The sequence below is a fragment of the Megalops cyprinoides genome, chromosome 10 (assembly GCF_013368585.1).
Source record: "Megalops cyprinoides isolate fMegCyp1 chromosome 10, fMegCyp1.pri, whole genome shotgun sequence".
Lineage (NCBI taxonomy): Eukaryota > Metazoa > Chordata > Actinopteri > Elopiformes > Megalopidae > Megalops > Megalops cyprinoides.
In genome coordinates this window covers 22,838,491-22,861,649 of record NC_050592.1, presented here as the reverse complement: position 1 = coordinate 22,861,649, position 23,159 = coordinate 22,838,491, and the positions used below count along the sequence as shown (strand labels likewise).

The following is a 23,159-nucleotide window of genomic DNA, read 5'->3' as shown; positions in this document are numbered from 1 at the left end:
GAAGTGTGTATGATCACATGTCACACTATCAGCTTTGCTGACATTACTAGGTGAGACCATACCATGGCTCCTGGGCCAGTTCTAAAAACAAGGACTGAGCACACTGGTCTGGTCTCTCTCTCCAAGGGTCCTTCAAGAGTCTCAGCTTCCTACAGCTTAGCTTCAACTTAACACTCTGGCCCTGCTTTGAACGCCATTGTCTGTCATGCCAACTAGCAGTTCCACTCTCAGCTCCCCTAAGCTCCACTATGATTGACTGATTGAACAATTGACTGATGGATTGACATCCTGTGTTAACAGGACATTTAGGAGCTGGGTGAAGGTACAGTCTTGCAGAGCTGTTACCATGTGTTCTGCCTTGACAAACATTGTCAAAAGAAAAACTCAGAAAATTCAGTCTTTTGTAGCATGGATCTAGTTTGATCAAAATCAACTATTGTTTAAAGAAATGATTGATAAAACTTGGCAGATTTACACAAAATAGGCAATTACAAACTTCATCATTAATGATAATGATAGTAATATTAAAAAAAAAAATTAAAAACGATGTGGCGAGGCCTTCAAAGGCTAGAATATGTACACAATTCCCCTGTATTTATCCCTGGATTTTGTTTAGGATCAGCCGAGCTTCATGTCCCAAACGGATATTGCTACACTCTACAAAGACGCACTACACATTCCGAGTGTGCAGGGAGCATCAGCCTTCACCTCAGACGTGTTGATTTGGGCTGCTGCCACATTTTCTCGGAGGCCAGCAGAGATGCAGAGGTGGTAGGGGAAGGAAGAAACCTCTGTTCCATTGTCTTGTGACAGAGTGGTGGATCATCACCTCCACTCTCGGCGAGGGGATGGGGCTGGGGTGAGACCTGAAGGGTGATGCTCTCAGGCAACAATCAGCTGTCCCTTCTAGCACTGCCACACATGGCTGTGGATGTCCTGTGCCACACAGCCACTTCCCAGGCAGCGGGCAGGGCAGCTAACATGTGCCTCCACTGCTACCAATCACCGACAGCCTGCGGATCACCTGACCTCTACCATGTGGCAGACTCTGTCTTAGCAGGCCCTTATGATCAGACTGTGAAGGCACTGGTAGACACAGTTGGTGAGGAGGAGGAGGAGGAAGAGGCTCTCTCCTCGCCAAAGAGTTCCGGTATACAATGGGCCAAGCGGGTAGAGGGGTTTTGTATCTGCCGTCCAATACCAAAAGAGCAGAGAGAGTGAGTTTGCCTCTCAGAGTCAATAACAAAGCACAGTTTAAGGCATGGCCACTGTGGGGGAGTGTCAGGTGTCTGTGGGAGGTGCTTAAAGGGAAGGGGTGGGTCTGTGATGCCACCGATAGAGGAGTCAGACCAGCAGCGTCATTTCCTGATTGGACAGTTGGCCCATCCATACAAAACAGGAAGAAATGATTGAGAGTTGGTGGTCACGTCAGAGGCTTGGACAACTGGGCATGTGCGTGGCGGAGACTGCTGGCAGTCAATGTTGAGAGAGATTGCGCATGAAAAGAGATGCGCAAGCATACATAGGTAATTCCCTGAAGATTGTTTCAATGAGTTTTGGCACACCCGAGTGCTTGTGGCAGCTAGCTTTGGGAGTATTGAGGTTCGGTGTTGGGAGGGATGGAGAGGGGAATGGGTGGGGGTTGATTTGTGCCGGCCATGCGGTGACCAGGACCAGTGATCTCCTTGTTTACAGGCTAAGGAGAAAGTTCACATTGCTGTCTGTTGATAGTGGAGCAGAGCGTCTTCCTCAACCAGGGGGGTAAGACACCTGGGAGTGAAAGGACCAAAATGAGGAATCATTCTTCCCTCTGTAGTACTACAGCAGGAAACTCTCTCTACCATATTTATCAGCGACATGGTTTATTCAGTTCATGAGGAATGCACTTCACAAATCCCTCCCCCTCACCATATGCACACACACAGCTGGCACACCCTCCAACACATGCCCCCCCCCCCCCCCCCCCCCCCCCCCAACACAACCATGCAGACACTCAGAACACACACACACACATATACACCATACCCCACTTATTCCCTCAACACATGGCCAAGAACCACCAAAATACACTGACACACATGTACTCACATACACTGTATCCCACATATACTCTCCCAACACAAACACACACACCCCATATAACAGTGTGATCAGTCAAACATACCTGTGCAAAATGTAATGAAGCTCTTTAGTCTGAAGGATGTTCTGGACACGATCTGTTCACCTCAAACCACTCATCTATACAGCTGCAAGAGGAGGAGGCAGAGGGACAAACTTAGCACTCAAAGTAAACAACTTAGACAAATGTAAAAACTGAGTATCTACCAGAGCACAAAGGCTTTAACTGGATGGGTCCGTGGGCTGTGAAGTCCAGCACCACCCTCTGCCATATGCTGTAGCTCTGGGTGTCTCTCTCTTTACTCCACTCTTCGCTTGCCTTTCATCTCTGACTGCTATCTACAGAAGTGAAATGAACAGGCCAGGAACATACATAGGTACTAGGACAGTGTGGACCTACTAGCTGTGCACATAATTGTGAGCTGACTTACAGATATACAGAATCTTACTGCAGGACATGTGGAGACATATGGAGGACTAATTGTGTACATGTTTGTCAGTGTATTTGCATATAACGTTCATTACCATAAAGAAAGATGCAAAGAGAGTAAGGGTAGTATTGTAGGTTTCTTGCAAAAAGTGGGTGGGTTTAATCTTTTGGGTAGATATTTGAAGAACTCTGGATTGTTAGTGTGTTTGTACATCTGTGAGTGTGAATGTGAATATGTATGTAATTATATGTTCTAAATGTGATGTAGGGTCCGTGTGGTTTATACCCCTTGGTGGAAGATGCAGGTGTGCTCTCAGCCTTCTTAGCCTTTCAGGTAGATACAGTGACAAGTGCTTGTGTGAGTGTGTGAGAGTGTGTGTGTGTGTGTGTGTGTGTGTGTGCGCGTGAGTGTGCTCTTACCCTTTGTGGTAGATGCAGAGGCAGGGCAGGCGTGCTATGGTGTCTCCCTGCATCAGCTCCTCCAAGCATATTGCACACTCCCCGGCATCCTTTGACAGGACGTCCTCTGTGGAGACAGAGCAGGGCTTTAGAAAAAAAGGGAGAGTGGGGAAATTCTGGGGTTTTCCTTGTGCATTCATCATAGCTAGTAGAAAGTGGGTCTCGTATTAGGTCAAGCCAGCTGACAAGTCTGCTTTCAGTTTCACTCCTCCATTCCATGATCTCCCCACCCCACCAAAATGTTTGAAGGAGAGCAGAGGGAGAGTTTCTGTGGAGACTGATTTATAGTGTGATGCTTTTTTCCAACAGCTGGTTAAAGGCTGTATCTGGAGCATGGCAGACTGACACGTTTTAGCAACTTTTTTACTGGACCAGTGGTGTCACTGCCGGTAAATGGCAAAGGGCACAAACAGTCACTTCCTCTTGCCTTGTGTGTGAAAGATCTTCAATATTCCCCCGTTCTGTTTACATGCAATACATTCAGATTGGCATCAAGGTTAGAGACACAGTAAGTTATCTCCAAAAACATCTTCTAAATTAAAGTTGTAACACTAAAGCTTCAGTTAAGATCTGTCAGCTTTAATGGAAAAATATTAAAGAATTATTTTTTGTAATAACAAAAAATATGTGATTGATGATGATATTCTGCACACTTTCAGGAGTCTACGATAAACTACTGTAAAATAGTATTCAGTAAGTACAACTCACATTAAGTGAGAATAGTGCTAGTAAGAGGTGCCACAACATGTTTCAGCTCTATCCACCGCTCTTGTTGGTGCTGGTGAAGTAAGACCAGCCCTTAGCAACTTCAGACTCACTTCAAAGGGTGCATGCTACACCTCTGCCACCTGTAACAGTTGCAGCACTCCTGAAATCAAATTTCTTCCTTGTCATATAGGCAACAAGCTTCTTTCATGTCTGTTTATGATTTTTTCAGCTGTGCTGTCCACTGATAAACAGACATGCAGGCATAATCACATGTTATCCACCCCTTTACCCAGTGGCAGAAGTAATTCTGTTCACATTGATAACTGGACTTATATTACATTATCTTCCCAGAAGGGGGCGCACTGTATTCATATTACAATGTGTAGCAACATGCAACATGCACTTCAGAGGAATTCACAAAATTTAACGCATCAATCTCATTCTTTTGAGTACCCCCACAGGGCCTCTTACTGTACTGCCAGTCAGGTTTTTCAGAACTTTCATAGTGGGTGTTTTATGGCAGTCTCTTGAATTTATCTGTAACAATCAGGCGGGTGGAGGGGAGGGGCTAGGCGGCATTCTATACAAATCTCCTTCACTCCCAGCTTTCAAGAGCTTTGTTCTCATTTCCCGCTCTTATTTACCCACGCTGCAGTCAACCCTGAATGACTCACCTGTCTGCCAGCTTCCAAACTGAATGACAGACTATATTACAATAACTGCAAGCACCAGCTGCGGATGGTTGACTTTATAAATAACCACTTACACAGAAAGCATTCAGGACCCTCAAAATGCACACGGTAGATATAAAATTGAAACCGCTGTAGCCGCGAGGCAGGGCCTTTCAGATTGCTCGTCCAGCCGAGGGAGCGCTTACTGCATGAGTAGCGCAGGAGCATTGGTCGCTGCCACGGCAACGTGACAACACCTGAGAGCGGTGCGCTTTCCGCAGAGCCCCGGTTTCAGCACACAGCTGCGTGCACACAGCTCTGTGCAAGCTTTGAACAAAGCTCCTCCGTCACCGCAAACCCACAGAGCACAGACAGCAGCCCGTCAACGGCGGTGGGAGAGCTCCCGTGGTGGAGCGGGCGGGCGGGCAGACAGATTGCTTTTAAAAATGCATGCCCGACCTGGTTGCCACTCTACATGTAGCTCAGGGAAATGGTTACAAAAGTGACACGGAACAGAGGCTCAGAGTCTACTCAAAGCCAAGTTGCTTGGAAGACTCAGACAGGGTTGTCTGATGGTTTCATGGACTTTGAGGTAAAGCGTCAGGCGAAACTGGGAAAGGTAGCCAAATGTACGTTTCACAGACAAAAAACCCCCCAAAACTTACCAGACTTCAAGAACTCACTGTGAAACTGAATACTAGAAGATTTAGAAACAACTGAGGTGACATGTTCCTCACAAAGAAGAAACAAACAAACGTCAGATCACTCCTTGCCAAAATAGCGCCTAGCTTTCAGTCCCATAAGTGGAAGCAAAGTCAGGCAAAATTTCAGCTGGGCTGATCAGGCTGCTGTGCAACTTGGTTTACAGGAAAAGGACTCCCACAGCTCTCAGCACTGACAGTGACACCTGCCAGAGTTTCTGGGACTCCCTTACTCATCAGAATAATTCAGCTGCTCTGCCCATATGATCCATTAAGTGATTTGCCCCTGTGCCCATGCTGTCCAAAATAATGACTTCCATTTCCAATATTTTGGCCTGCGGGGGAAAATGCATTTAATTCATTATACTTAATTAAAAGCTGGGAGGTTATTAACACATGCAGACAGAGGTGTTCTCCAGTTCACCTGCATTTGAGCTTCAACATCCCCAAAGATCCATCTTCAGGTTAGCAGGAACCAACCATGGTCAGGTTCCTGCTACTTAGCGCTTTCCCCCCCACCAAAAAAGGATAATATGGGCAACTTCTCTAAAGAACTCCCCATCTGAAATGTGCTCATTGGTCATATATAACATGCTAACACATCAAAGAATAATATAATTTTGACGTGATTAAAGATGCTTTTAAAATATTATATTTCCTGAAAACTATCTTCTCTCAATGAAAAACCCAAGGCCACAAGCGTGTCAGGGTACACAAAGAGCATGTGACACAAGGATTGTATCTGTATCTTGTGTGTATAAAATTGTGATTGACTGGGTAGCAGAAATGTACTGGGTAGCAGAAATGTACAACTTCAATTAAGCATATCTCAAAAAATATTTTTGATATAGTTTCATTTAGAAATTTTGCTTGTTTGAATCTTTGCATGACAAATGTGTGTGCCAGCTTTCAAGAAATTCTAAGATATGCCAAAGTTGGTCCCTTTTCAACCCAAATGACAAAATAATGATTCAGCTAACACACAATGACTTTAAAGCAACAAATGATGTTCTTGTTTTAATAGAGACAATTTAATTTAATGCTTAATTCAATTACACCAACACATCCTTGACTTGAGCATATGCCTTTGCCTACTTTCAGCAAACCGGTTGGTAATAATGCTTAACTTAAGTGGTCCCATTACAGTAAGCTGTCACTGTTACAAATACATTTTCATTACAGGCTTACAGCTGTCAGGAAGAAGACATTTACAGAGGGGCTAACATGAGCATAACACACACATACACAGCTATGTTCTTTATAGGCTCACAGCTCACTGTCACCAGAGAAACACAAGAGGGGGGGGGGGGGGGGTAGGCTTGTTTGGATCCCATGCCTCTACTTCCTCTGTCTGTTATATTCTACAATCTCTCTCTTTCTCTCTCTCTCTCCCTCCCTCCCTCAGTGCTCAACCCCTGTCCTTCTCTCTTTGTCCCCCCTTATCCAGTAGTGTACCTTTGTTTCTCTCTGTATATCTCTCCCTCTCTCTCCGTTTCATTATCTTGGCTGTTAGGCCTTGGAGAACAGGGCTAAGCTATAATCCTTAAAGAGAGGCAATAAAGTCACTGTTTGCATTTTGCAGGAAAAACTGAAGAAGCTGTGTGTGCCTGCGCGTGTGTATACGTGTGTGTATGCATGTGTGTGTCAGGCCGGATGCTGCTGACAGCCAGACGGATGAGCAGGAGCAGCTCTTGCCATCCATACAGCAACATGTTGCATCTCTGGGGCCACAGTCTAGGGTCTGCAGTGATATGCAGTGGCAATCATGTTTCCTTTTCAGTGTGTCTCATGCAGATTTGTGGTATGTCACTGAGGAATCACCTATTGACTTTACAAGAGTGCAATAGGTGCAACAGGTCATGCAATGCAATACTGGACATTCAAATCTGTGTGTCCTTCCAATTCCCTACATTACTGCTCTTCAGAGTCCAAAATACCTACTCATCCTCATTTTTCATGTTTGAGATGAAACAGACTCTCACCTGGATTTTAAGGGAATACAGCCAAGCTCAAGAACACAAGCCAATGATCCCCAACCGCAACATGCAAACACTAATCAATTCCTCAGACCACATTTGAAACACTTATCTACCAGCTAAAAAGAGGAAAAAAACAACAAAATCCAAAATCCATGTTGAGCAGCATGAGAAAGCCACAGGAACATAAATATTATCAATAAAATTTCACTGAGCACCACAGGCCTGTCTACAAAAAAGAGTAAAGTCATTACTAACTCCGACCACTAGATTCTTACAGCACTCAGAGGAAACCAGGATAGATTATTCAAATGCATGCATTCAATATCGCACATAAAAATGCACATCACTGATGACAGTAATTTAACTACTAATGGCAAAATCATCCATATACACAGATGCAACTGTCATTAGCCACGAGTCCAGCAAGGCATCTTCACACTCACAGACAACACTGATTGCTGCATAACTTCTACCAAATGACTACTCTAATAATCGACAATCACTATCATTTATACTGTATATTCTACAAGTGCTCTAATCCAGGGTGACTGAAAGTGACAGAAGTAAATTATGTGATGCATATCTGTCCATGAAACGGGACTAATGCATACTCTGTGCTATGAGGTGCAACAGGTCTGCAAGAGCTTTGAATACATATTTCAACTGGAAAGGATCTGACTACAAATGTTACAGGTTACATGGACATTAATTTCTACAGCATGACCTTTAATGAGCAGCAGTAAATATGGATAATTAAGCTACAATATACTGCTCCCAATGACCAAGCACAATAAGCAGTAATTCACAATGGCGGATGTGATTTGACCAATGACTGACACCAAGTGGAGGGTAAGAGGAGAGTCTATGGAAGGTGGAGGGTGGTGAGGGAATCTGCTGCTCTGACGGTGGTGGGAGGAGAGTGGGCCTTCCCATGGGGCCACAGTGCAGGGAGAAATGGGGAGAGAGCACTGGATAAAGGCATGGAGAGATGAGGGGGTGGGGCTATCAGGGTTTCCCTTGGAGATGATGAGGTCGCTAAAGTGAGGCACCGAGACAGTGACACAGACAGTGACCTGCCGGCAGCGTTCATGTCTCTGTAAACAGTCTGGTCTGAATTAAATTTTGGAGTCAAAAGAAAGCCTGGAAAGGTGTGTGGAAAAAGAGTTTGGATGACAGAGACAGAAAGGATGGACACTTTCCTAGGTTGTTTCCCCCATCGGCCGAGAGATCTTTGATTAAATGAGAAACTTATGGATCCCAGTTGAAAGCAGGCAAAATGGTAGCTTTTGTTATTTACTGTCGTTGGTTCTGCATTCTGTCTGGAGAGCCGTTTCCTGTTGCACTCTGAAACTTGTGTCAAGTTGGTAAAAAAAGAAAAGAAAAAACCCCTACATCCCATTTTTAAACTGTGCTTTGGCCTTTCCTCCACATGACACTGGAGGAGAAAAACAGACGGGTGTAGCTCATGTAGCTGACATATATGGGTTTTCATGGCAGTCCAGATCTCTTTAAATATCCCATGACCTCTATTCTTACTTCTGCTATTCAATTTAATGTGCATGGCAACTCAGATCACACAACCTATTCAAAACAGGGTTACAAATTACAGTTTACATTACAGTATGGTGGGCCGGAACCTATCAGTAGTCTTTAGTTTCAACAAGACATAAAAAGTACATTAAACAGTCTTGGAACTTCATATTTTAAGTATGGCCATTTCCTTGAATGTCACACATGGTCTTTCCTGTCCAAAAGCACCCTCAAGTGCAGGTCATTGGTTTTCTTACAGTTAGCCTTGTTTTTTTCTAATCTCATGGAGTTAATGATAAATCACAAGTGGATCTTTGTCTGATTTTAAACAGTGAGCTAGATTAGAAAACCTAACAATGCACACAGATAGCCTACATACTGAAGCAACTAAAGATCTGTTGGAGAGGGAGAATAGACAGAAAGGGAGGGAGAGTGGGGAGAAAGGGACAAACAGAGATAGAGATAGGGATAGAAATGGGCATAAAGGGAGAAGCAGGAGAGAAAAAGACTGCAAGACAGAAAGAATGAGAGATGGAGAGAAAGGGGGCAGGGAGAGAGAGATAGAGGGGGAAGCAATCAAAGAAAATAGGAAGGAGAGGGAGAGCAAGCAGTGGTGTGTATATATCTGTGTGTATGTGTGTGTATAGGTGTGTGTGTGTGTGTGTGTGTGTGTGCGTGTGTGTGTGTGTGTGTGTGTGTGTGTGTGTGTGTGTGGTGGGGGGGGGGGGGGGGGGGGGGGCGTCCTTTTCAAGTGGAGATGATGACATCAGCAGATTTTACTCAGGTGTTCTCCTGCATAATTTTCAGGTAATGCAGTGGGCACAACACTTCAGGTGCAGCATGGGTTCTGTTTTCTGTGGCAGACTCTGCATTCTGTGGTTTGAGGGGTCCTTCCTGTTCAATGACAGGTGCCAGGAGGTCAGCACTCCTGATTCAGAACAAGTCAAAGGGCATGAGGCTTGTGCGTGAGGGTGGGATCGACCTGTGCCAGCCTGGAGATTCACCCAACAACCTTTCACTGTACCTTTTAGAGAAGCCTACTGGTCTGTCACGATCTAGCACTGCTCTCTCCGTAATACAGAGACTAATAATGGAGGCTTCTCATTCAAGGTGCGCCAGGAAATAACACTGCATGCTGTGAGGTAGATGGGCCACAGTCACACATCGTCCTCAAGTGTTCACTACAGACAGTGTAGTATGTGTTTATATGACAGTCACATACACATGTCATAATGAGGAAAAGGCCTTTGCCTGTTTTGCAACTCTGCTGTCTGTACCCGCAGAGAGTGCTTACCCATAAGGCAAAGGGCCTTGCTGAGGAGGGGCTGTGCCAGGGAGCATGGCATGGCAGTGTGTGTACACAGTAAACAGTGTCCAGCAGCAGCGGTAACAGCGGTGGTGTCTGACACTGAAGCCCGGGGAATGTCTGGCCTGAATGCAGTCCCACAGCAGTTAGTCACAAGACTGAGGCAATTATAGCCAGGATTTATGACATCCTCTGTGTGACCTTGTTGGGATGACAGGAGCGGAGGACACTAAGCAGGGCCACAGAGGAGGGGGGGAATAAGACTGTACTGGCAAGCACACACCACACACACAGACACACACACACACACACACACACACCACACACACACACACACACACACACACACACAGAACAGACTCAAAGAACCACACACAAGCACATGTAAATTTGGGCAAACAAGCATTTACAACACCACTGAGAGACAAACACACACCTATACACAGTTTATACAAACACGTGTACCCATCCTCACAGTACGTTCCCATATTCACAGTACACAAACACACATACCCAGACACACAGCACATGCTCAGTTCCTCAGAGCACAAATAAGCAGTGACTGGCAGCCAGAGCACAGAGGTGAGGGGTCCAGGGGTGAGACAGTAGACACGAGGGGTATGAGGACACCCAGAATCCTCAACTGCTGCCGCTCTGCAATGGGCACATCCACTGACACCTCTGTCCCTGTCCCCAAACCCCATAATTCCCCCCAAGCCAAGCACAAGCACAAACAACCCTAACCCCCCGCAGTTTGAGCAAGCAGCACTCCAAGCCCATCTCTGCCGGAGAACTCAAACACAATCATAAACTGAACTGATTTTCCGCCTCTCAGCAGCACACCCGCACGGGACACGTTTTGACAACGAACACATAATTTATTTGTACTCTACAGCGCCTGTGTTTGCTGCGATAGATGGGCAGTGAATGGTGGAAAGACAGGCCAGATATCCGCCAAAGGGGAAAAAAAAGACAATAAATGGCACAGACCACAGACTATGTTGCCGTATCACTGTCACTCCTCTATTCCTTTCCAGGGCTGGATTTCCTTTATGTTTAACAATATCCAATGATATTTCTCTTTCCTTCCGCCACAGCGACCTGTCGCCTGGCCAGACACCCCCTCCATTCCTGCCTGTTCACTTTTGTTATTCCCAAAATGGGTTGGGGGGGGGGGGGGGGGGGGGTGTCACATCAAGTGAAGGTCCCCTGGTCCCCTGTGTGATCATCGCTGAGAGGGGAAAGGAAAAATGGCAAATGAGGGAGGATAAATGTTTGCTGCCTCAGAAAGGAGCATGTAAATTGTGAGGCGCAGCCCAGGCAGAGACTGGCAGGCTGGCGCACACTTATGGGCCCGGAACTCACTCAGCTTCAGTTCTGACGGAGAGCAGAATGGAGCACGGGCAGTCATTAAAGCCCATCCAAACGGAACGCCATTTTGTTTAGGCAGGCGGGGCTGCAGTGTTCCTTGACCGTCTCTGGCCCTACGTGAGCATACCTGATTGTGTATGTGTGTGCGCTTTCACTTTCTATTGATATTTACGGTGGTGCAGACAGTGTGCAGTGGGGAGAGCACAGTGCTCTGCAGCGGAATGAGGGGACCCTTGAAAGGACAGCTCTGGGTTTCATGTGTATAATTAGAGCACATCATAATTACATAATAATGACAAAAATATTTATAAAAATCATTTTAAAAACTAACCCATTTTTCCTCTGTGGTATTCATCAGACCCAATGAACCCATCTGTAAAATTCTTGTTGTGACTGGTTAATCTTATTTTTAATTGATGCCAATCAATACATAAGCACTATGATTGGAGTATCCAACATATGTCTGCCCGCCTCTGCACTGTCTATGACTCTTGACTCACGTACACACTTATATGAGACACCACTCTGCTGACCACTTTGCAGTTCTCAGCCTTTTGCTGACTTGAGCTTTAGTAGTTTGCTGCTAACAGGGAACGCACTACACATACTTGTATGTTATCTGGTAATTTCCCACTCATGTAGACTAATAGCTAGGAAATAGCCTAAACATACAGCATCCCCTTGTTATGTTACAGGCAACTGCCACCTTGTGACCTTGATTTGTACTGTAAAGAAGAGGTGTGAACTCGAGGAGATAAATCTACAAGCCTTCAAATTCTTCCCCCAAAGAAGTCCCAAGATATTATTACTTTACAGATTCTCAAGTGAACCCGCTGATATGCACTTGGATACTTGGAAGCACATACTACATACTACAATACTACAATAATACTACAATAATAAATGACAGCTAAACTTTACCTAGCTGAAACAAATTAAAGCGAATGTTACCATTGCAGGGGATTAGGGGCGTCAATATTTAGTGTTAAACCATGTTGTACATCGGTGCAACCAAAACCTTATGAATAAGTAGTATGACTATGAAGTAAGCATCAGGTCATTTGCATCAGGATGTTGCTGTGCCACACTGACGCGCACGTGTCATAAGAATGCTGTGTGTGTTAGCCTGGGATGGTCAAACCCCCAGCTCAGTGCTAGTGGGGCTGTCCCAGTGGAGGGAAGTGAGGGGTGAGGCACAGTGCCCTCGCAGGTGCAGGTGAATGGATACAATTCAGGTAATATGGATTGGGAGTTGTTGGGAGGTCTCTCTCCCTGGGGAAACCTGCTCGTCTTTAACAGCAAGGTGACTATCATACTCCCATGTAGGGGCACTTTCCTCATAGTAAGGCTGGCTGGACAAGGAGGAAAGCAAGAAAAAAAAAACAACAACAAAAACCCATGTGAGTTTAATTCAGCATTACAAATATCCCAGGTCTTGTTTTTTTCCCCACACATAGGGGGGATATATTTTCTTTGGTGGTTCATGCTCATGTGTTGAGGGCATAAGTTGGGTGTGGTGTATGTGCATACATAACACTTTTCTGCACAGATTTTGATCATGCTCAAAATAGTAATCAGAATAATGGGGTACTGTAACTCATTGAATGAGAGCCAGTTTTCTATGAATAAATAAAAATACTTGCACTGTATCCTGGCTAAAGATTGTGTATGAAGTTTTTATTATGGAGTTAGTTTTACATGTCATTATATTTTTTTCCTAGTATTGCACAATATTTGTTGATAAAATATTACAAGTTATTGTTAGAGATGATAGTTGTTGCTCCTGTAGAATGTAGACAGATAAATCTAAAAAAATTAAAATCTAAAAATTAAAAGGGCTTATTATCCATCAAGTGCTTGTGCAGTATGTATGAAGCCATGTAACTCTTACTATACTCACTCCCTCGGCAGGTAAGGCACTGTGGAGAAGGGTTCTGTTTAAACTAGATGATACAACATCATTTACAGAGCTACAAGAACCACAATCACAATTCCTGGCAATATACATTTACATTTACATTTATTCATTTGGCAGACGCTTTTATCCAGAGCGACTTACATAGGTTACAGTTCTTTACAATGTTATCCATTTATACAGCTGGATATTTACTAAGGCAATTGTCGGTTAAGTACCTTGCCCAAGGGTACAGCAGCAGTGGCCCAGTGGGGATCAAACCGGCAACCTTTCGGTAATGAGTCCTGCTCCTTAACCACTATGCTACACTGCCGCCCGTACACTGTTACGTAAGCATATACCTTTTGCTTACGTAACATAGAACTAGCTTGTGTTAAGATATTTCTAAGATATTTAAGGAATTTGTGTATACCAGTCAAACAACAGAATGACACCACATAGGCTACATGAGACATATTTTAAGAGGTGTATTGTGTTTTATTCTTAAACAAATGGCATCCACTGCTTGGGGTTGGGGTTGAGAGCTGTGGAGAATTGGGAGGTTCTGATTATTCTCCTTAACACTGAAGAGTTACAGATGATAGGCTGGTCAGAAGCCACAGGCATCAGGTGGTTCTGTAACCATAGTGACGGCACCTGTGACGAACAGGGGGGCAGACTGAATGCATTAATGTTCTGAGTCACTGTCACCTTTCCTAAAAAGCGATTACACCTAAGCCATCGTCCAGGTGCCCTCTCATCTCTGAAAATGCCAAAGCCCTCAGAAAGGCCTCCTGATGATCAACTGGCTGCTTTTCCATGGCTCTTGCCATCGGATTCCGTTATGGGGAGGCGTTCACCTCAGCTACTGCTGACGTTTGGTAACCACCGAAATGACAGGTCAGCCGACTGAGCAGCTGGTGTCCTGTAACCATGGCTACAGAATCTCTGACGGCATACAAATGTCAACGACGCACAGTGAATTGTAAAAAAAAAAAAAAAAAGCCATTGTCACCTTGCCAGACCTCACTACGTGACAGACACACCTGTCATTTTACAAAAGGTTAAAGATCTGCAATCGTCATTATGATTAAAAATGCATGTATTCTGTATCTTTATTTAATCCAGGAGACTATTAGGTAAACTAACAAATTTACACCCTTCTTAAAAGTAATAAGGTAGTCAGTATGTGAGTATTATACATCTTCCTCCATCCACATACATACTGTAATGTTTGACTATTAACAACATCACCTATCACATAAAAAATAGGCAGAGCTGGGAACTGTTATTATGGGACGGAGAGACTGTAAAGGACAGCCCTACAGGACTGTGCTCTGCTCTTCAGGATTTTGATTCACTCTTTGCTGCACCCCAGCTGTGTCTGGATGCAAGACTGTGAGGAAGTAATTCCGGACCAGTGAGTGCAGGGTGGAGTTTGAGATCTGGTCACAGGCACCGGCTGCTGGCTGACTGTGGCCTCCCCGGCTTTGCATACTGAGACCAGACTGAGATCATTTGAAGGTGCAAAACAAAGGCATGATGAGTCAGGGATAAGGTTAGGGATCAGATGAGAACACAGTGACGTTATTTGTTTATACATGCTGCGCACACAATAAGATGTGGTTTTTAAGGCCTGAGGTGAGAGCTGCAGCCATAGGCAGCTGGAGCCCTCAGTGCACACAGGCTCCTGGTAAGGTTCCAGGCAGCACACGGCAGGTCTCACACCGTGGAAAGGGCTCCACGCTGGCAATAACTTACCCGCATTCATTTATGAATCCACTGGGGATCAATAAATACTGTTTATCTTTCATTTTCTGCATATTATCAAAACAAGCCTTCACTTTCAATTGGACAGTACAGGAGGCTGTGCTCCTGACAGAGTTTTGATCTAATATGGATAAACTGTGCCATGAATAATAACACGGCCACTAATAACGATAACAATAATAAGGAGAAGCACCCTCAGCAGGAGTCCACGGCTTTGTCTCAGCTACAGAGCTAATTAAACTGGAACACTGGGCGAAATCCACGATAATTCACGGCTGACAGATATCGATTCATCCCAGGGTTTTTAGTTTTTTCAAGTGATCTGCAAGCCCGGAGGAACCTTGGCACAAAAGTGTTTTGCTGTCAGGGAGCCAGTGGCTTTACATGCTGGTCATGCACAGAGGTGTCCTCCTTATGCCATGCAAATAAAAAGGAGGCCACACTTTCTATGGATACGCACACCTGGCCTTTTATTATCAAGCGCCAACATCCGCTGAATGAAGCAGCCATCATCTTGGCTAGTAACCCATAACAATGGACTAGGCCCATTTTTAGCCTGTTCATCTGCCTTCTCTCTTTGTGCTGTTGCTCTTTTAAAAGTCTTCATAGGATCATCACATCCTCCAGGAGCAGGAACTACTTTCTGTGGCCTGGGCACTGCAGTGACAGCTCTGACACCCGGCTCACAGTGAGCCCCTTCAACATCCAGCTCGCTTCCAGCTTTGAGGAGGGAATACGTGTTATTTGCCACCATTGGCAGTAACTGATGCCATCTAATGCAGATTCACATCAGCAGCTGGATGTCTCTCCTGGAGTGAATCTACGGTTTCATCGCTTCAATTTGCAGCATTTCCAACAACATCCACTTCCCCCTTGGACTTGACTGGAACAGATGCAGTAGTCCTTTATCAGAAACATGATTCTCCATTCCCTGTGCTTGCATGCACCCTTGAATATGGCAGTTCTGCCTGATGCCCATGTTTTCACCCACTGTCGCAGCTCCCCCTTGCAAAGCTGCCTGTGTTTGTGTCTGAGGCTTTCCCCGCCCCAGTCTGCGGGTGGCCACGTCATGTGACACAGCTCTCCTCGCATTCCCAGGCCAGCTGGACCGCAGAACGTAGCGAGGGGTCGGGGGGGGGGGGTGAGCCGATGGGACCGCATTCGTAAATAGCGCGAGCCCTCCCTTCTGACAGCTGCTCTGCGCTGATTCAACAGCGTGTGGCAAGAGCGCCGTCAATGGGCCTCCTGCCACGATCAGAGGGAGGCTCCATTATCCAGCAGGGCAATCCTCCATTACGGCTCGGCCGGCTGCAGCTGCCTCTAGGGGTGGCTGAACTCCTGCCATGATGCAAGCGCAGAGTGAACTGCTGCTTTCCCTCTGAGGGAGCTCTCATTATGCACACACATGGTTGTGATGGCAGGTGGTTATCAGGTGCACAGCACTGTCCCCAGGTGTGTATTACCCTATGCTGAAAACAAGCATGGACCATTTACAATGATGATTTACATGATCCGACAGCAAACCAATGTGATTTCTTAATCTTGCATGTAGGAAGGTTTTTCAGGTTGAAGTCTTATAGCCCTGCTGGTCATTTTGAAATTATGTTAACCGGGATAAAAGGACAAGTCTCTCATAAAGCCTGGCCTTTCAATTATATTATATTATTCTGACATTATATTATATAACATATAAAAATATATTATATTATATTCAATTATATTTTCTTCTCTCACACAGTGCAACTGCTCAACTAATCCCTTGATCCAGGTTGCTGATACAGACCTGTGTAAGAGTCCTACAGGTAATTATCACATCCTCTCAGGAAACATCCATCTCAATGAACAACGTGGACCACACTTCAGCAATGACTTTTTTAAATTCCCTGCTCCAGTTTGTGTGCAGTATTAGTCTTAGTGAATGGCATCAGAGTGAGATATACCTGTGTTTTTTACGAGCAGCAGACCCTTCCTTCCCTGGCAAAAACCAGGGACAGAGAACCACAGAAACTTGCAGCGATTCACAGCCAGGTCAACACAACAGGAGGCACAGCAGCCTCTGTGTTGTTTTCTTCAGTGTGTGAATCAGTGAGTGAGAAAGCGAGACTGAGAGTGTGACAGACAGAATGCTGCACAATGATCAGACTTTTCTGTAGTTTCAGGCTCAAATTTCAATGTATCACCTGTAATTCAGTAAAATGTGAAAATTGGTTGGACACTTTTGCAACTTCTGCAAGGCAATGTATTATATATACAATGTGCACACTCCTTCTTCCTGTATTCAGCCCAACCGAATTCAGCCAAACATAAAATACAACCAGCCCACACCCTTAAAGCAAATGTCAAATAAGAGTTCACAGATGCTTCTGCAATGCAATGTCAGTGTGATGTGTTTTATGCAATAGCCGTCCAGCGTACGCAGCCAGCTAGGTTAACTGGTACCAAGCCAGCACTGATCATTCAGGAGCCCTCCCCTGCCGTTCCCCCACCACCTCCTCCTGTGTCTGAATCATTAGGCCTGTGTCAGAGAGCCTGCTATAACAAAGCTGAAACACACAGCAGAGGTACAATTGCTGTGCTGTCTGGGGTGCAGGGCCTTTCCTGCCCTGGGAGTGGGGGTGACCCTGGCGGGCTGTCAGTATGGCCTAGAGCAATGTGCGCATGCCCTGGAGCACGTCCCCCATTCACCTACCCGATACAGGGGCCTCCCCCATAGGTACTGAGGAAGCTCTCACATTAGACTGACTACCCTCCTGCAGTAGGAGGCCCTTGTCTGCTCCAATAGTTGATAACTGCTGCTGTTGAAAATGTCTTATTCTGAGACCACTCCAAATTCTCAAAAGCCTTATGGCCTGGCCTTCAAAATCCAGTAAAAATCCAACAGAACAGTAACCAACAGTAATAGATTGGATGGAATAAAAATATCCTGAAATGACACAACATTAAAAAGGCTTTCCTTCATTTCACAATGCAGCTGTGTGTTCTCAGGTGACAATTAATGTTCCTGTCACCAAACTGAAATGTCATGTGTATGAATGTGATATTTGGACATTCACACTGTGCAGTGCACAGAATGTTATCTCTCATGTGATGAAGCCACAGTTCCTGCTTCTAAAAATGGAACATCCAGCAGGCACTGGTGGTGTGTCGATCTGCAGACAGAAGCTGTGTACCTGTGTCCTGTCTCACTGGTAAAACACAGGAGGCTGCTAGAGTGGATGCAAAAGGTTGCATGTAATTACGATATTATGAGCCCCTCATGAAGGGTGAATTTTCCTGTGAGAATGAAGTGATTACTGCTGTTAAGGGACATTTGGATGGCATGTAACATGTTAAAGGAAAGAGATATCCTAGTATTTATTGGTTACAGATTCGTTGAAGGTGTATAATTGTACGCTAAAAAGTCACCTTGGAGGAGCTTGCCTTGTCAAGCAAATAAATAATGTGTTGCACCCAGATGGAGCTGGCAGCCATTGCTGTGTTACAGCAGGACATGCAGTCGTGTGACTGTAATGTGACTGCACCAAGTGGGAAAGCCCCTCAATGATTTCCTACAGGCGAATGTCACGCCGCATGTAATTAAAATGAGCTCCCTGTTCGGCTCGCCGCCCCCTCTTCTGTCACTCACACTCGGGAAGGAGCGTGAACAAGCCCCCGGCTGCCCCCCCCGAAACCCCTACTTTGCCATTGCAGAGAACAGGAAGAGATGGAGAGAGAGGGAGACTGGATGGAGCAGCAGTGCTTATGTGTGCTGAATTTATTATTGAGAATCTTTTCATCAACCGTCACTGACCCCTGTCCTCCACGCAACTCTGTCTCCTTTCAGTTGCAGCAACCCAGGCTAAATGCTGCGACCACACACCAGTCTCTGTAACACAGCAACACATACTGTATCACCCTCTGATAAACCAGGGTGTGCTGTATCACCCTCTGACAAAACAAGGCTGCATCGGCCTGTGATATCAGGATATCAGGGCGTCCTCCATCACCCTGTGATATTGGGAGATCAAGGCATACCGTAGGGACCGCAGCCAATCAGTCACCACAGCCCAACGGTTCCTTTGACACCGGCCGCATCGACTCCCTTCTGGAATGTAATTGGAGGCGATCGAGCATGGGGACACCTCGCACGCCGTGTCCATTCTCAGCGCGCATGCTGTCTTCCGGGCTGCGGTACTGTCACGCAGTAATCCGACTCTTGCACAACTGACGGCACAGGCTTGAAAAATGAGTGTGCCTGTCCCGTCCAAAAATACACAAGGTGCAGACATCAATAGTAATACAGAGCAGTCAGAGTCCATAACAGTCATCATTAGATTTCAGATAACCACAGGGAATCCACAGATGAGGAATTTCCGACATTCATATTTCAAAACATTTCTGAGGCTGTGTTGTGAAGTACAACAATCGAAAAAACCCTGAATGGGGCTCTACATTAAATGAATCAAATGGCTAGTTTTGTTGACTGAAAAAAAAAATACGAGACAGTATTCTGTCTATTCAAAGAAAGAGAACCTAACAACCCTGCATAAAATAACAGATAATTCATTTGTTTTATTGAATTTTCTGCCTGACGTGAGTGAATGAAAATGTCTCGGTAGTGACTCATACTTTACACAAGAATAACTGCAGTTTTTGAGTAAAAAAAGTAAAAATGTTGAGTTCCATTTTTCACATACTTGCTTTTGGTGGCCATGCAATACTCAAATATCAAATGAATCAAAACAGACATCTACACAAGACTACTAGTCTGTGAAAACAGAGAATGCCTTTTGCTTTCAACATCACACAAATGCATCCATCACTTTCAAAGATGTATCTGGCTGCAGGTCACAGTTATGGTTTTCATTTTATCAGTCCTGGAAAATGGAATTTCATCTATTCCCCATTCACTACCCTGGATGTAGACATTTCAGGATATGAGAGATCCATGTGATACTTTGAAGATACAGGCCACCTCTAAAGAGAAGTAAACAAACACTGTCCTCTCCCTGCTGTGAATCTGAAGCAGGCAGGAAGGTGCACAATACACCAAGGATCCATCAAAGACCTTCAGAGAGAACTACAAAAAAAAAAAAAGTTTGCGACACAGGAGGGATTCATGAATCCACATGGAAAATCTACATAGCTTGACATGACATCAGCCTTCATTATGGTATGAAGAGAGGGCATGACTGGTCCTCCTCTAGAGGCAGCACTCTGTCGAATAAACCATAGAAAGCCAAGTGTGCTCCATCTCCTGCATTGCTGGGGTTTTGCCACTGCTGGGACTGCAGAGAGAGCTGGAAGTGTCAGAGTGAAGCAGGCAGGACTGGTGGAAACCAGCCGTGTTCAGGTGGCACTCAGTACCATCTCAACAGAGCCATCCCAAGTGTAACCTGACAAAGAGAGTTTGAAATTGGGGCTGAACTTGGCGATCCCTCTTTTTTTGTTGACAGCAGTAGCTCCCTGGCCTTATGGCTGTTTCCTCCCCCCTCCCCCTCCCCCTCCCTAGGAGCATGTGACCCATTCCTTCAGAGCCTCCATGCCTGAAGGGGGGTGGCAGATGGGCTTTCATATAAAGGCCCTCACCATGGGACACTACGTTGGTCCAAATCATAGACTGGTCCACAGGAGACTAATGGCCCTTACAGGTCTCCAAAGGATACCACCTCATCAGCTAATTATACTACGCATATGGACCAGTTAGGTATGCAGGGGTTGGTAATGAGCTTTACCTTTTTCTGCCAATACATTACCTTAGAAATGCACCCTGGAAAAAAAAACAGCGGAACTGAATGCAGGTCAGTACTCCAGGTAGCATTGGTACCACTGTGAAAACATGGTGCAGTTTCACACAAAATAAACAGACTTCCTGTCACAGCTTTAGTTTGGAGTTACTACCGAAATAAGGCTTTAGATATCAAGCAGTATCGGCCTTGTGAGCTGTGAGGAACAAAAACCAGAGCAACTCCAGTCTCTGAAGCCTGAGGCTACCTAAACCCCCCCCCCCCCCCCCCCCCAACACACACACACACACACACACACACACACACACACACACAAAACCCCTGTTTTGTGAAAACCCCTTAACTTACCACAGCAGTCAAAGCGAAAGCCCATGCACAACTGCTCTAAAAATAACCCTACAGTGAAAACACCTGATCAGTTCAAACACACAGCTTGTAAGAAAGGACACAGTTCCCACAATGTTTCCACAATCAGCAGCAGGCCATTCCACACAGAGTGCACTGGAACCTACAAGCAGAATCTGCCATAACCAAACAAACCTGGTCCTGAATGCCCAGTTATTCTCAACAAATAATTACCAGCCGTAAGAAATGGCTCAGTCTTGGGAAAGAAGGAAGTCCATGATATAAAGCAGCAGTTCCTTTACATGTGGGATAGGAGGGTAGTGGTTAAATTTAAGTGGTTACAAGTTAGATTCTTAGGCATGACTTGTACTATTGACCCTGGAACTTAGTCAGAGGGTTATTATTATTGATAATGTGGTAAATAAAACTGCAGTGGTATGAGCAGACAATATAAACATGTAAGCTATGTCATTTACCCTAGATAAGGGCAGCCACTGTGAAAATACAAAAATCTAAATTGATGTGCTCTGTGCTGCTGAGGTAAATGCAAAATTACAATGCTTGTCATTTCAAATCTGAAATGCATGACAATGAAAACTGAATTCACACATATTCCATATTCTCAGTTCAACAGCATTGCTTCCGAAAGAATTTCAACACAGCAGACAGTAATGAGGAATACATCAGGGTAGGAGTCAACATTCACCTCATGCACAGCACAAGAAAGTAGCTCAGTCTTTCTTGGAATGACCAGGAACCTATTAAAAAGTCCATTACCTTTGGTTCTGTGGGCAATTTACAGAGGAGGGCACTGCTGAATTCAGCATTCAGGCACAGCACTATGGGAAAACTAAGAGCGAAGCACTGAAAATGTTCCCCCCTAGGAACATATCTTCAACAAAGGACATAATGGACGCAGGCAAAGGCCTTTAAAGAAGCAACTGTGACAAGCATAAGAACAAGACCTATGATTTGTTTAATTGCAAAGAATGCAGCTTTTGGCCGAGGGGGAAAATGTTCAACATTTAAAAGGCTGTTTAAATCATTCTCATCTGAAATGCTGAGCACATCTTGCTGGAGCCTTGAGTGATGCAGAGAGGAATCAAAGGCTTCGATTTGTCCCTCAGCCCCTAGCAGAGACTGGCCAAGGCTCTTCATCAGCTCTGCTGGCATACTGCATGGTGTGCAGGGAACACAACACCTTCCAGCACAAATCCTGATTTATATCTACAGTCTCGTCCCGTTCGGAAAGAAAGCCTTTCAATATTTCCCCACGGTGGTTAAACTCACTAGACCGCTCCAAGCCTAGATGAAGAATGGGCTCATCACTTAAGCCTGTCCTTTCCTCATGGTGTTTTCACAAAGTGAAATGCAGTATGAATGAGGAGAGACCTATTCTACAGGCACAAAGATACAGAAACTACAGAAGAATAAAACTACTGACTACTGACTTTGAAGGCAACACATGCGCGCACACACACACACACACACATGCACACACACACACATTGTGTGAAGCAGATATCAAAAAAATAAAAAGAAGACAGTCTCTTATTCATTCAATTCCTCTTTTTATTACTTCAGCTTTGTGGCAGGCTGACTCCAAAGTCACACCTATACATTGTTCATTAGGAAATGGATGTATATATATATATACAGTGCTGGCCAAAAGTATTGGCACCCCTGCAATTCTGTCAGATAATGCTCAATTTCTCCCAGAAAATGATTGCAATTACAAATGTTTTGGTATTAATATCTTCATTTATTTTGCTTGCAATGAAAAAACACAAAAGACAATGAAAAAAAAATTAAATCAATTATCATTTTACACAAAACTCCAAAAATGGACCGGACAAAAGTATTGGCACCCTCAGCCTAATACTTGGTAGCACAACCTTTGGACAAAATAACTGCGAACAACCGCTTCCGGTATCCATCAATGAGTTTCTTACAATGCTCTGCTGGAATTTTAGACCATTCTTCTTTGGCAAACTGCTCCAGCTCCCTGAGATTTGAAGGGTGCCTTCTCCAAACTGCCATTTTCAGATCTCTCCACAAGTGTTCTATGGGATTCAGGTCTGGACTCATTGCTGGCCACTTTAGAAGTCTCCAGTGCTTTCCCTCAAACCATTTTCTAGTGCTTTTTGAAGT

General features: G+C 44.9%; 1 protein-coding gene across 1 annotated transcript in view; it reads right to left on the bottom strand.

Moving 5' to 3' along the window:
- Positions 1 to 482: 482 nt before the first annotated feature.
- znrf2b (zinc and ring finger 2b) overlaps positions 483 to 23,159 on the bottom strand; it is a 56,331-nt gene continuing 33,654 nt past the window's right edge. Inside the window, exons 3-5 of the mRNA XM_036539699.1 lie at positions 2,969 to 3,074; positions 2,165 to 2,246; positions 483 to 1,770 (exon numbers count right to left, since the gene is read on the bottom strand). Coding sequence (XP_036395592.1) covers positions 2,189 to 2,246; positions 2,969 to 3,074 — 164 coding nt within the window. The 3' untranslated portion in view covers positions 483 to 1,770; positions 2,165 to 2,188. The remainder of the gene's footprint in view (positions 1,771 to 2,164; positions 2,247 to 2,968; positions 3,075 to 23,159) is intronic.